General features: G+C 37.4%; 3 protein-coding genes across 11 annotated transcripts in view; 1 reads left to right on the forward strand and 2 right to left on the reverse strand.

Annotated features, from left to right (window-relative positions):
- The window catches only part of LOC125776627 (uncharacterized), a 518,523-nt gene that overhangs the window by 392,440 nt on the left and 113,099 nt on the right, over positions 1–12,984 (reverse strand). The gene's annotated exons all lie outside the window — the stretch shown is intronic.
- LOC115066219 (hemicentin-2-like) overlaps positions 1–12,984 on the reverse strand; it is a 469,188-nt gene that overhangs the window by 255,039 nt on the left and 201,165 nt on the right. The window lies entirely within an intron of this gene.
- On the forward strand, positions 7,867–10,728 carry LOC125776647 (uncharacterized). The gene has a single exon (XM_049450113.1). The coding sequence runs from the start codon at positions 8,615–8,617 to the stop codon at positions 9,833–9,835; it is 1,221 nt and encodes a 406-aa protein (XP_049306070.1). The 5' UTR covers positions 7,867–8,614; the 3' UTR covers positions 9,836–10,728.

Here is a 12,984-nt window from a genome sequence, read left to right on the forward strand (position 1 = left end):
AAAACCTGTAATAAACTATCCGTTTCAGGAAAAAAAACTAAATTCCGATATGAAATAAATATACATACATATCCAATATATATGTACATAAAAGTGATAGCCTTATATGCTTACCTTTGTGTTTCCATACACAACAATTTAAGAATCAGAATAAGGAATTCAAGTATTTACTTACAAATTTCTCAGGCAATACCCTTATGTTTAACAAAAACAATAAGCAGGATTGCAAACTCTAAATAGGCAAAGGCATTAACAAAAAAAAAAAAACAAAGCTAGAGAGAAAAATAAAACATACATGCATATTTTCTTATCTCTCTATGCATAATTTTAATATACATACAGACTACATATGCATATACTGATACCAAAAACATTAAAAAGTGCATAATAAACAATTTGTCTTACAAAGTGACAAACATACATAGGGTGCATATGAGAGCACATACATACATACATATATACTTATAAACATACGGCATAAAATCTGCCTGTATTTTAATACCCCACACCGAGTACTAATGCTACTTTATTAAAATTATAAATTTTAATTAGTTTTTCAAAAGAAAGGGTAATTATCGTAACATTCTTTAAATAATACGGTAAACTAACACTGTTTATTTTGGTAATGGAAACTAATTATTTAAACTAAAACAAATAAATATCATTTGAACAAAATAAACAAAACAAATCGATATTGGTACATATAAAACTGTATGTAACTATATATTTATCCAAAGTCCACATTGGCAAATATTCAGCAATACCCTTGTTCTTTGTCAAACAAAAACAAGAAGGATTGCGTACAAAAAGCGAATTGATCTCTTTAACGAGCTCTCAATTGCTTAAGAACAAAACCATAATCATAAAAACACAAACAAGTCGCGCCTTTATGTAAATAGCAAATTGATCTCTTCAACGAGCACTCAATTGCACAAAACATAAGCACGTACATACATACGTACATATAAGTCCGAGTATTAGGGTGTACCTAAATACAAAATTTCGGACATCAAATATTTTTATATATAAAAAGCGCGGTTTAAAAGTAATTAAGAATTCAAATATATTTTCGAACCAAAATATAAATAAAAATAATACATATCACAAGTACTTACAAAGCGATATTAATAAAAGTACGTCTTTTGCTAATATTATCCGAAATAACAAACTCTTATTTACATAAAAGAGTATTTCATTTTGCAAAATTTAATTCATATAGACAGATATTTTACCATACAGTAAAAATAATGAACAATAACAAAAATCTAAATAAACCTGTAGGAGCTACACGCTCAAAACAGGCTATTAAATTTATATCAGAAAGTGACAGTTTAACAAGATACTGCACTAGATTTGCCTCTTCACCGATTCACGAAAACTCGGAATCGCTACTAGAAATCAAAATTATAAATCTTAATAATTTTTGGATACGACTCCAAGCGGCTCATGACGCCATAGTAGAATCTGACAATTCAGATCTACCTCAAAATTTTAAATCATCGGCTTACGATATTTACGAAAACTGCCTTGACCAATATGAAGAAACGAAAGCTATGATTTCCGATCAATTAAAGCTAATAAAAGCAGTTGCACCTACTCCACATCCGAGAGTAGAGCTGCAACAAATGCAACAATATCAAGAGGCAAGTTCAGGCATCCAACTCGAGTTGCCCGCTTGTGACACAGAAACCTTTTACGGAGGTTATGAAGAATGGCCGTCCTTCCGGGACATGTTCACGGCCGTGTACATAAACCATCCTCAATTATCACAAGCGCAAAAATTGTATCACCTCAGATACAAAACTAAAGGTCAAGCAGGCATAATAGTAAAACAGTTCGCTCTTAATGACGATAATTTCAATTTGGCTTGGGAAGCTCTAAAAGCTAGATACGAAAATGAAAGAATACTGGTCGATAAACAAGTAACGACACTACTAAACTTGCCTAAAATCAAGAAAGGAACAAGTGAAGAATTTGTAACACTACAATCCACTGTTTCTAATTGTTTGTCGATTCTGTCGACACAAAATATTCCCACAGACAGCTGGGACCCAATTCTGGTAAACATTTGCACCGCCGCATTACCAGAAAAGTCGTTACTTCTATGGGAGCAATCGCTCTCATCACGAAAAAAGTGCCCAACGTGGCAACAAATGAAAGATTTTCTCACCACCCAATATGAAATTGCGGAAAGGTTAGAAGAAAAAATAATCAAAACTAAGAAAATTAAACACGACCAAAATAGAAGCTTAAATAGACCCCAAGCTAGAAGCAAAAACATATCAAACATAATTTTTAACAAAATACAATCGTTCACATCCGAACAAAGAATACATACGTCATGCGAACTATGCACAAGAGGGCACAAGCTAAAATCTTGCGAAAAGTTTAAAAAACTTAATATAAACGAAAGGAACAACTTTGTCAGATCAAAAAGACTCTGTACAAACTGCTTGTCCCATACACATAATCTTAAAAATTGCAAAAGCAAATTTAACTGCTTATATTGTCATAAAAGACATCACACAATGCTTCATTACAGCAGATATCCCATCTCACCCCAAAGAAGCGCATTTATAAAACAAACCAAGAGTTTAATTGCAAAAGCAAATCCGGGAACTGAAAATACTAAAAGTTGCCAACAGACACCATGCTGCTCAAAGGCACAAAGATCTCAAACGCTGCACAGTGAAACACAAAGTGGACTAGTTACAAAACTAGTTACCACCACACCAACTCAAGTTGAGAAAAAATCTAACAAATGCCTTAATTCACAAGGAAAGTTCAAGAGATAGGGAAACTTCCCCGAATATTAAATAAAACTCCACAAGATCAGTATTGCGAGCGCTACTCGAAAGCCACAACTACTCGATGAAATAATGGCCGGTACGTCGTACGACTACCCCCAAAGCCACAAATTTTCAATACTCCACAAATTGGAACTAAAAACAAAGTCAGAGTTACCTCTGAGAGTCCAAATTATTAAAAGCACATACAACTTTTCGGCCCCGCAGGATGGCTTTAGCCAATAATGAAAAAAAAGAAAATCCTGCTTAAAAAATCTCAAACTATGTGGCGCGGTACTAAACGTCAAATTAATACATATGCAGTAAAACATAAAATATAACGAAATTGTATCAAAAGTCAAAAATCGACAATTTTCATAAATTTACAAAAATAAACAAAATCTCAAAAGGAAAAGATCCTCATACTCCCAATGCGATACAGTGACGCACCTACTTACAAAAGGTCGCTCTTATCGCACATATCCAAGCGCTCCTCATATGGGTGGCAAGATCCCTCTAATTTCATAGTCCTAAATCTAGGGCTAAGGAGTACCCATTCTGGCCACATCTGAGCTAGGCATGGAGTAACTATCCTTTATAAGCCGAGGCAAATTATGAACAACCGGTATACCATACCGATGAAATAAGCAATTTAAATAACCGCTAGTAAAATAAATAAAAGCAAACATTTTTTTTCTAAAATAATAAGTCGTCAAAACACGCAAAAGGAAATTACTACCTAAAGCACCACTACTTACATAAAATACAAATGTATACTAAAACCAAAATCGCTTCTTACAGCTTATATTCTGCAACCTCGGCTACTTCGCCAACAGTAAGCAAATTACATGTATCACCTTATACAAAATACTAGGCAAAATATTCGCCTAGGGGGCCCAGGATGTTTAAATGAGTTAAGCATCCCCCCACTTTAACCGGAAAAACTAGTACACACTAGTACTTGACGACTCCACACTCGCACACAAGACAACTCACCACACTTGTAAATCCACCCACTCAGCATAAAGGATGGTCTCCTGAGCAGATTCAAAACATTCGTGCCAGCAATTCGTCACATACAGTTCGCACATCTACATTCGTTCTTGGAACATTCGCATATACGCTGCGCCGCGATAGCACCTCACGCTCCTCTTCGGGTATCCAATCCATTAAACCTGTGCGCGTTAATTCGAGTCGTCCACGATACCTCAAGTCTCCATCAGCAGCCACCGGGCTGTATTCGTTATATATACCATAAATTAATTGTTAAATAATTTGTTATAAAAAAAATAAATTCTAATATCATCTATCTGAGATTCACCGCATTTTCACTCACATAAGTAAATAGAATATAACGCGAGTGTAAGTGACTGAAGGGTGTGCCTCCCACTAAGCTGGGCACCCAATTAAACACCATTCATCAATCGGAATAAAACATGGCAAATTATCCTTGCACCAGCGCTGAACAATTCTTGCTTTATGAGCCGGAGCAGAGTCTTGCTGGAAGCAATATGGTTCGTTGCCGAAGAGCTCAGATGCATTAGGGTAAAAATGATTGACAAGCACTTCATCCAAATAATATTGTGCATTGATTTTGACACCTTTCTCAATAAAAAGGAGCGGGAGCTTGCCTGTTTTGGATATGGCCCCCCATACCATGACAGACGTTGTGTTTTGATATCTCTGAACGGCTAATTTATCTGTTGGGATATCCTGCATACTTGTTGCATACACGCGATCATTCTGGGGATTGTGACTTTTTTGCAATATGAATAGTTTTTCATCAGAGAACACGATATTGCAACTTGCATGCCGCTGAAGCAATAAACCACTTCTTTCCCGTCGCATTTTCTTTTGACGCTCCGTAAGGCCATGAATCCTCTTCCTTTTGTAAGGTTTATGTCCCAAGTCCTCTTTTAAAACATTTCGGATGGTTTTCCGGCTCACCTTCAGCTCTTTGGCTAGATTTCGAGCTGATCTAGCACAATTTCGCCTTATCCTTTCACGCACATTCTTCACCAGCACAGGTGTTCTTATACTTCTTTTTCGTCCAGGTTTTTTGGATATTTTAACACTTCCAGTTCTCTTAAATCGAGCCACAGTGCGTTGGACAAATCTCCGGTTTACATCAATGTCTTTCAGCAATTTAACAATTTCGCCTGTCGTTTTGCCTTGCAAATGTAATTTTTGCACTGAGTCTCTTTTTGCTTCCATCACTCGCAAATTTTAAGAACTACTGATCAGGTCAAAAGAGTACTCAATTAATTTCACAATAAAATAAGGAACACAAAAATGTAACGGTAACAAAATTCTGTACACTTACGCGAACATAACGTTTCTTCGAAAAAGTGCGGCAGTTATTCGGGCCCACGCTGTACAAGGTGAATGCCGGGAAAAATTGTAAACTATTAATGGTCCTTCGAGCCGTACCGGACGGAAACAGTGGAATAAAATAAAAATAAAGAAGAAATAATAATAAGAATTAATTAAATAAAATCCTTCATACATATACTGAAGAAATATACAAAAAAAAGGGTGAAGTGTCTACTGTGGAAGCAGAATCAATAACACAGAAAATACATACATAAAGTGGAAAAAAGTGTGTTGTCAATTGTGGAAAAAAACATACAAATGTATTAATACAGTGGAGTGACTTAACCAACAACACAAAAAAGTAGAAAGTGAAGTGTCTGAAAGCATATAAAATAAGCATAAAGATACTTATAAGTGCAGTGCCCAAAATTAAAAAAAAAACACAAAGAAATTAAAATTCACTAAGACTGAAGAGTGATCAGAGTGGAGTGTGACATTGGAAAACTAATATTAATACATATAATACATACATACAAGTGAAGTGTAGTGGCTCGAAAAAAAAAGCTAAAAACAAACGGGCGCGTTACAGTTTAAAACAAATAAAGAAAACGGGTGCGAAACTAAACTTATATAAAATAAAAAAAAAACAATTTTAAACGGGAGCAACAAACAACAACACAGCTGGACATCACAGAGACCTGCATACACCAACGAGGGACAATTGCACAGGGAAAAAAAAATCAAAGAGGAGCTCAGCATCACGAGTAAAGGAGGCACTGACTTCTAAAACGAAAAAAGTAGATACACCTCTACTTGTCCTCAAACAATATAAGCACGAAATAAACCCCTTGAAGCGAGTCAAAGTAAGTGCATCGTTGTCATTTTGTATTAAAATATATGTATGTTTGTACTGGTATAAACCAGAAACCCCGTTTTTTTTTTTCAAGAAAACAGGTCCCAACACGTCAACCAAACGCAAAAGCAATAATATCGGTATTCTTATTTCTCCAGCACCTCAACGGAGAAAGCGGGAAATAACCGATATTCAAAATCAAAAAAAAAAGAAAGATCAAAAACGCACAAATCACATTTCGAAAATATTATTGCTGCCTTTTCTTGTGATGATTCATTTTTGTATATATATACACTTAATAAACATTTCAATACAAAACAAATTCAAGTAACTACTTGCACTACCTTCCCGCAATACCCCTTCTACTTCTTAAAGCAGTAAGTAGGATTGTTAAACACACGTAAGCTAAGGCAGATTTATCACAAAGCTAGACTCTAAATCGGAAAATAAAAATAAAAGAAAGTAAAAAACAAACATACATATATTCTGTTTCCACTCGCATTTATTATTATAAATTCTATATTATACATATGTGTATATTTTACATACATATATAACAGCCGTGAACATAAGTGTAGACGGTAAAAATACTGCGTTCGCGGGAAATATATTGAGAATACATATATTCACATATGTATATATAGGGTGATTTTTTAAGAGCTTGATAACTTTTTTTTAAAAAAAAACGCATAAAATTTGCAAAATCTCATCGGTTCTTTATTTGAAACGTTAGATTGGTTCATGACATTTACTTTTTGAAGATAATTTCATTTAAATGTTGACCGCGGCTGCGTCTTAGGTGGTCCATTCGGAAAGTCCAATTTTGGGCAACTTTTTCGAGCATTTCGGCCGGAATAGCCCGAATTTCTTCGGAAATGTTGTCTTCCAAAGCTGGAATAGTTGCTGGCTTATTTCTGTAGACTTTAGACTTGACGTAGCCCCACAAAAAATAGTCTAAAGGCGTTAAATCGCATGATCTTGGTGGCCAACTTACGGGTCCATTTCTTGAGATGAATTGTTGTCCGAAGTTTTCCCTCAAAATGGCCATAGAATCGCGAGCTGTGTGGCATGTAGCGCCATCTTGTTGAAACCACATGTCAACCAAGTTCAGTTCTTCCATTTTTGGCAACAAAAAGTTTGTTAGCATCGAACGATAGCGATCGCCATTCACCGTAACGTTGCGCCCAACAGCATCTTTGAAAAAATACGGTCCAATGATTCCACCAGCGTACAAACCACACCAAACAGTGCATTTTTCGGGATGCATGGGCAGTTCTTGAACGGCTTCTGGTTGCTCTTCACCCCAAATGCGGCAATTTTGCTTATTTACGTAGCCATTCAACCAGAAATGAGCCTCATCGCTGAACAAAATTTGTCGATAAAAAAGCGGATTTTCTGCCAACTGATTTTGGTAATAAAATTCAATGATTTGCAAGCGTTGCTCGTTAGTAAGTCTATTCATGATGAAATGTCAAAGCATACTGAGCATCTTTCTCTTTGACACCATGTCTGAAATCCCACGTGATCTGTCAAATACTAATGCATGAAAATCCTAACCTCAAAAAAATCACCCGTTACATACGGGCATCCGACACACGATTAGCCTATGCTATATTAACGGAGCGTGTAAATCATTGCTAAGGCGAAACCAAAAAAACGAAAAAAAACAATTTCGCGGTTTAATACAAATATTCACCACACTTACGAAATATAACTATCGCTTCCAAGTCCACATTGGCAAATATCCCGCAATGTCCCTTGTTCTTTGGCCGACAAAAACAAGCAGGATTGTATATGTTGACGCCGCCCCCGCCCAATGTCTTTTGCCACGTCTGTATCGGCAGAGCAATCTTTCTTTTCTTCTTTTTCGAAGTCTTTTCGAAGTTTAATTCGCGCGCAACTAAACTCTAACAAAAAAGTTGCGCGCTCTCTCCTTTTGCGACATCCTAGCGATACAGACGTGGTAAGTGTTTGTCCAATTTGTTTATAATTCAATATTATATGAAACTTTTGGTTTTTTTTATTTAATATTTCTGTGGAATAATTGCGCCGACCGTTTCCCCACGGCCAACCACATCTTTGGAACGAGCAAGCACCGTGCTCCACCACCCGAATTATCATTGGTGCTTCGAGCCGGATAACAGGTAACAAGTTGATTTTTTATTAAAGAAAAGATTAAAAGAAAGTGCATAATTTCCCGCTTTAGCAACTCGCAAGTTACAGCCAAACATATATTGGATTTGAGCTCTGCAAGCTATAAGGCAATAGATTGGTTAATTTGTGTATCATTTATGTACAAAACCCATTGTGCTGTGTGAAGTGGAGACCAAAACTTATTTTTGGCACTCTACCCACAAAATCAAAGCACAAGATTGCAGGTAGTATTGTACTTCATTTAAGTACAACAACAAATACACCTGGCAAATGCACTTTGCAAAAAAAACCACACTCTCTGTTATTCGAGAGAGTATCAAATCTCAAAGGCGAGTTGAGTACTCAACCCAAAGTTAAGTCGGCTGATGGTGAAGATCGGATACCAACCTTGCAGTCAAGGATTGGATCTAAACCCCTCAATGCCCACCACGCCAAGACAAACAATATCAAATGTAAACTGTGCTCATCTCAATCGAACATTTTGAAAACTTGTCAAAGATTCATTGAGATGCAGCTTAATGCACGATTAAATGCTGTCAGAAAACTCCACGTCTGCCTTAACTGTTTATCAGACTCACATGAAGTCAAAAATTGTAAAAGTATGTTTAATTGTAATAAATGTAAACAGAGACATCACTCTATGATTCACCGGGATCAGAGTGAGGGAGTAGCCCAGATATCTGACAGCACAGACCCTACTGAGATTTCCACTAAATCTCATGTGGCCTCTATTAAGGCCAATGCTTCGAATATGCCTACCAGTCGAAGCACGCTCTTAGGTACAGCCATGGTGACCATATGTCACAACGATAGCGCCTTCACTGTCAGAGCCCTGATCGATTCGGGATCTGAAGGGACCTTCGTAAGCGGAAGTCTACAAAAACGCTTAAATCTGACAAGAAAAAAGGTCAGCACCCGACTTTCAGGATTGAATAATACCGTGCCAGGACAAGTTCAATCGGTATGCTCGATCACAATTGGCTCGCCCCGTAACAAAAGTTTAAGACTAGAAGCGGAAGCGTTGGTACTGCCAAAATTGACTGGACTGCTTCCATCCAGATCAATAAACCCTTCAATTGTCAAAAGGTTACCTAATATCCCCTTGGCGGATAATAATTTCTATACGAGTCAAAAGGTTGACTTGTTGATCGGAGCAGATCTTTACCCGAAAATTATACTAAATGGGGTAAACTCGAAAATTTTTGGATCCCTCGTAGCACAACGTACAGTGTTCGGTTGGATTATAACAGGTTCCGTTCCCTCTGAAGAAACGAAGATAAATGGCAAAGGCGACGGACAAAATTCAACAATGACTCAACAACAAACACAAAACCATTTTTGTAGTAAAATTAATACTAATTTTATATTTTTACAACAGCAACAACATCAGCAGCATCAACAGCAGCAGCAGAAACAACAGGATCATGCCAGCAATGATGGCGAAACAAATGATGCGCTCGGCTCTTCGAATCACACCGATATCCATGGTGGCGTATTTCGAGCACCCGGCGTTGGGATGCAATCTTACAACGGTGCCCACGTATCTGGCAGTAGTTCGTCACAACAACACAACATGCTGCAGCCGCAATGCAACGAGAATCCGCAAAAGCAAAAGAACGGAAGAATTGTGATCCAGATAAACTCTTCTTGCTCTCACTTTACGAGGAGATCAAAAGTGTGCCCGAAGAGATACGACTCGTTGTCAAGGGCGAACTCATACATGTGCTAAAAAATACCGGAAGACACCATCGTTGAAACAGAAAAAAACCCAACCACAAATGACAAGGTACAATTGTCACAGCATGCGCAAATATTAGCATATATCAGCTGCAAACGTTGCGGCAACCCACACCACACGACATAGCCACAATCTCAAGTCGAATGCGTATCGGCTTCAGCCGTAGCACTACTCGCCCAACAATGGAAATGGAAGCGAATTCATTGACAATCGGCCCTACGTATTCGGACCCTTCTCAACCGTGTCCAACGACGTCATCAGCTCTGACCAACGATGCCTCTCCCGCATACCACACGCCCAAGATAATAATAATACCCAACGGTTACCCTCCTCCCGCCCAACCGACGCGAGGGGCGTAATCCGCGAATGAGCGGAATTAGCCGAGTCATAAAAGGCAAGAGAGTTTTAAGCGTTGCAATCTTAAGCTGCTCAGCTACAGAAACAAAAATTTCAACAGCCAAAATTAAGAATTAAATTAAAGTTTATAATTTTACTTGTTAAGAGTAGATAAAATACTGTCTGTTAAATCAAATGTGCTGGAATGAAAATTGAAATCATGACATATACGGCGGAATGGTTCGTTTAACTCAAAATTCGTTCTAGAAAATTTTAAATGTGAGGGTCTAAACTGCCTGGTAGAGCGAGCGGGGACGTTAAAATTAATATCAGATAAAAGAGATGGGCTACAGATCGAGCCAGACTCGAGTCGTCTCGCCGACTTCGGCGTGCTGGTAACTTCTTTTCGGATTGGCGGAATGGCAACGATCGACTGAGACTCGATTCGTCTCAGCGACATTGCCCGGACCGAGCGGAACTCGATTCGTTCCACCGGCCGCCCCATCCGAAGCGAAGGGGTGGACGAGACGCTCGACGTCAAGCAGATGCACGCCGTATCATCAAGGATAGGCACGCAACACAACCTTGGCAACAAAGACTTGCGCTATCACCAACCGCTTTAATAAGCGTTCGAACTGCAACGAAGTTCGTAACAGTGCGGGCCATGATTAGCCCAGTTAGACCATATAAATAAGCAGAAAATTATTGTCAGTAATTACATAAACGAACTTAAAAAACAGCGCAGAATAGAATTAAAACTTTGGAAGACGACCTTCAATTCATTAAACACACTTATCAGGTTAACAACGACATATCGCTTTTACGCAATCATGTGGACGACATTGGACAGATAATTTTTTCAAGCAAATTAGGCATAATACCAACAGATATGACATCAAAAGAACTAAATCTCATTACCGATTTCGAAAGCAATAGCCACATAAAAACAGCAGTACTTTTCCAGGATAACACGATCTTTATAACCGTCCCCATACCCCAATATTCCAACAGCATCCTATCCCAAATCAAAATTGAACCCCTTCCCAATATAAACAATAAATCATTAGTTTTAGACAAATACGATGTATTAGTAGATGAAGATAATAATATGTACAATGTACAAATTAAGGATAATCTGGAGAAAAATTTAATTAAAGATCAATGTTTAACAATTATATTAAAAGAAAAAAGAAGAAGCAGCTTGTAAGCTCAGAATTTGTAATGAGCAATCTATAAATGAAGTGCTACCAGGCACACTACTATTTAAAAATTGTTAATCAAAAATTATACAAAACTAGCGGGCCCGGTACCTGCTTCGCACGGCAAAACAAAATAAGAAAAGAAACACACTTGTTTTTAATAAAGTTGGTTTTGTTCCCTATTATTCAACTTTTAATTCTAGTTTCTTACAATCTTAGAGTATGTATCACTTAAACTATCTTAGAGCTCTTTCGTAGAAACATTTTTGGTTTTGCCATGAGTTGTTGTGTAGATAAAGAGAACTGAAGGCTTGCCAACACGTGAGCACGAAACATATAACTGACCGTGTGAAAAGCAAGGATATTCTAAATCAATTCCACACAATTCCAATGGTTGCCCTTGCGCTTTATTTATTATAATAGCAAATGCAAGACGTACTGGAAACTGTAGTCTTTTGAATTCAAAAGGTAAATCTGATGGAATCATTGGAATGCGTGGAATCAATACATCTTCACCTTTAAACTTCCCCTTTAAAATTGTTGCTTCGATCAAATTGTTCATAACCTTTTTAACCGCTAATCTTGTCCCATTGCATAATCGTGGTTGATTTATATTACGAAGCATAATAATGGGAGCACCCACTTTAAATTGTAAACGATGAGGTGGAAATCCGGGTAAATCCAATGAATTCAAAAATTCTGTCGGATAATTAACAGCGTCGTCTTGATTCGTAACCGTGTCAACTGATTGATATGTTACAACTTCGCCAGGAACATGGGTTAAGCTCTTTCAGCTAACCAATTATGATTGCGATAATTTTCTGCAATATTTAGAAAAACACTTGACACCAATTCTCCTTTTGTCGGCGAAATATTACAAAAGTTTTCTGGTAAAGTGATTACGCCAGTTTCACGATCGACAGCAAGTTGACCATTGCCTATTGCCAACAGTTGCCTTGAAAATGTGTCGGCCGATGGATCGTTTTGAATTTGTACTCGCACATTTGTAGTCAAATTGAGTATTTGTACATGTCTCCATAAATAAGATGACTTTAAGCATGCTTTTAATTCATCTGCTGGTGTTGAACGGGGAATCACAGGCAATGTCTGACGAAAATCACCAGCCAACAGAATCAAAGCGCCACAAAATATCTGTTGATCATTACTACGCAAGTCTTGCAATGTCCTCTATAACGCTTCCACTGATTTCTTACCATTGTACATTCATTCCACACTTTTAATTTGCATTGTTGCAGACTTTGTCCATTCCCGAATTTTTGGAAACATTACAGGTGGGATTTTCATTTACATTCATATTCAGTGGTAATTTAAGTGCAGAATGGGCTGTCCGACCACCATCTAATAACGTCGCTGCTATTCCAGACGATGCAAGTGCCAATGCTATATTACTCTGTGATCTTATAGTCGCTAATAGCAAGGAAATCAGAAATGTTTTGCCAGTTCCTCCTGGAGCGTCTAAAAAAAACTTTCCTTCAGTTTCGTTTCGTACTGATTCCATTATGGTATCACATGCGTGTCTCTGTTCTGGATTCAATTTACGCAAATCAAAAGTTTATAAATGTGGTCAACTCATTCAAATCATAT

The sequence above is a fragment of the Bactrocera dorsalis genome, chromosome 2 (assembly GCF_023373825.1).
Source record: "Bactrocera dorsalis isolate Fly_Bdor chromosome 2, ASM2337382v1, whole genome shotgun sequence".
Classification (NCBI taxonomy): domain Eukaryota; kingdom Metazoa; phylum Arthropoda; class Insecta; order Diptera; family Tephritidae; genus Bactrocera; species Bactrocera dorsalis.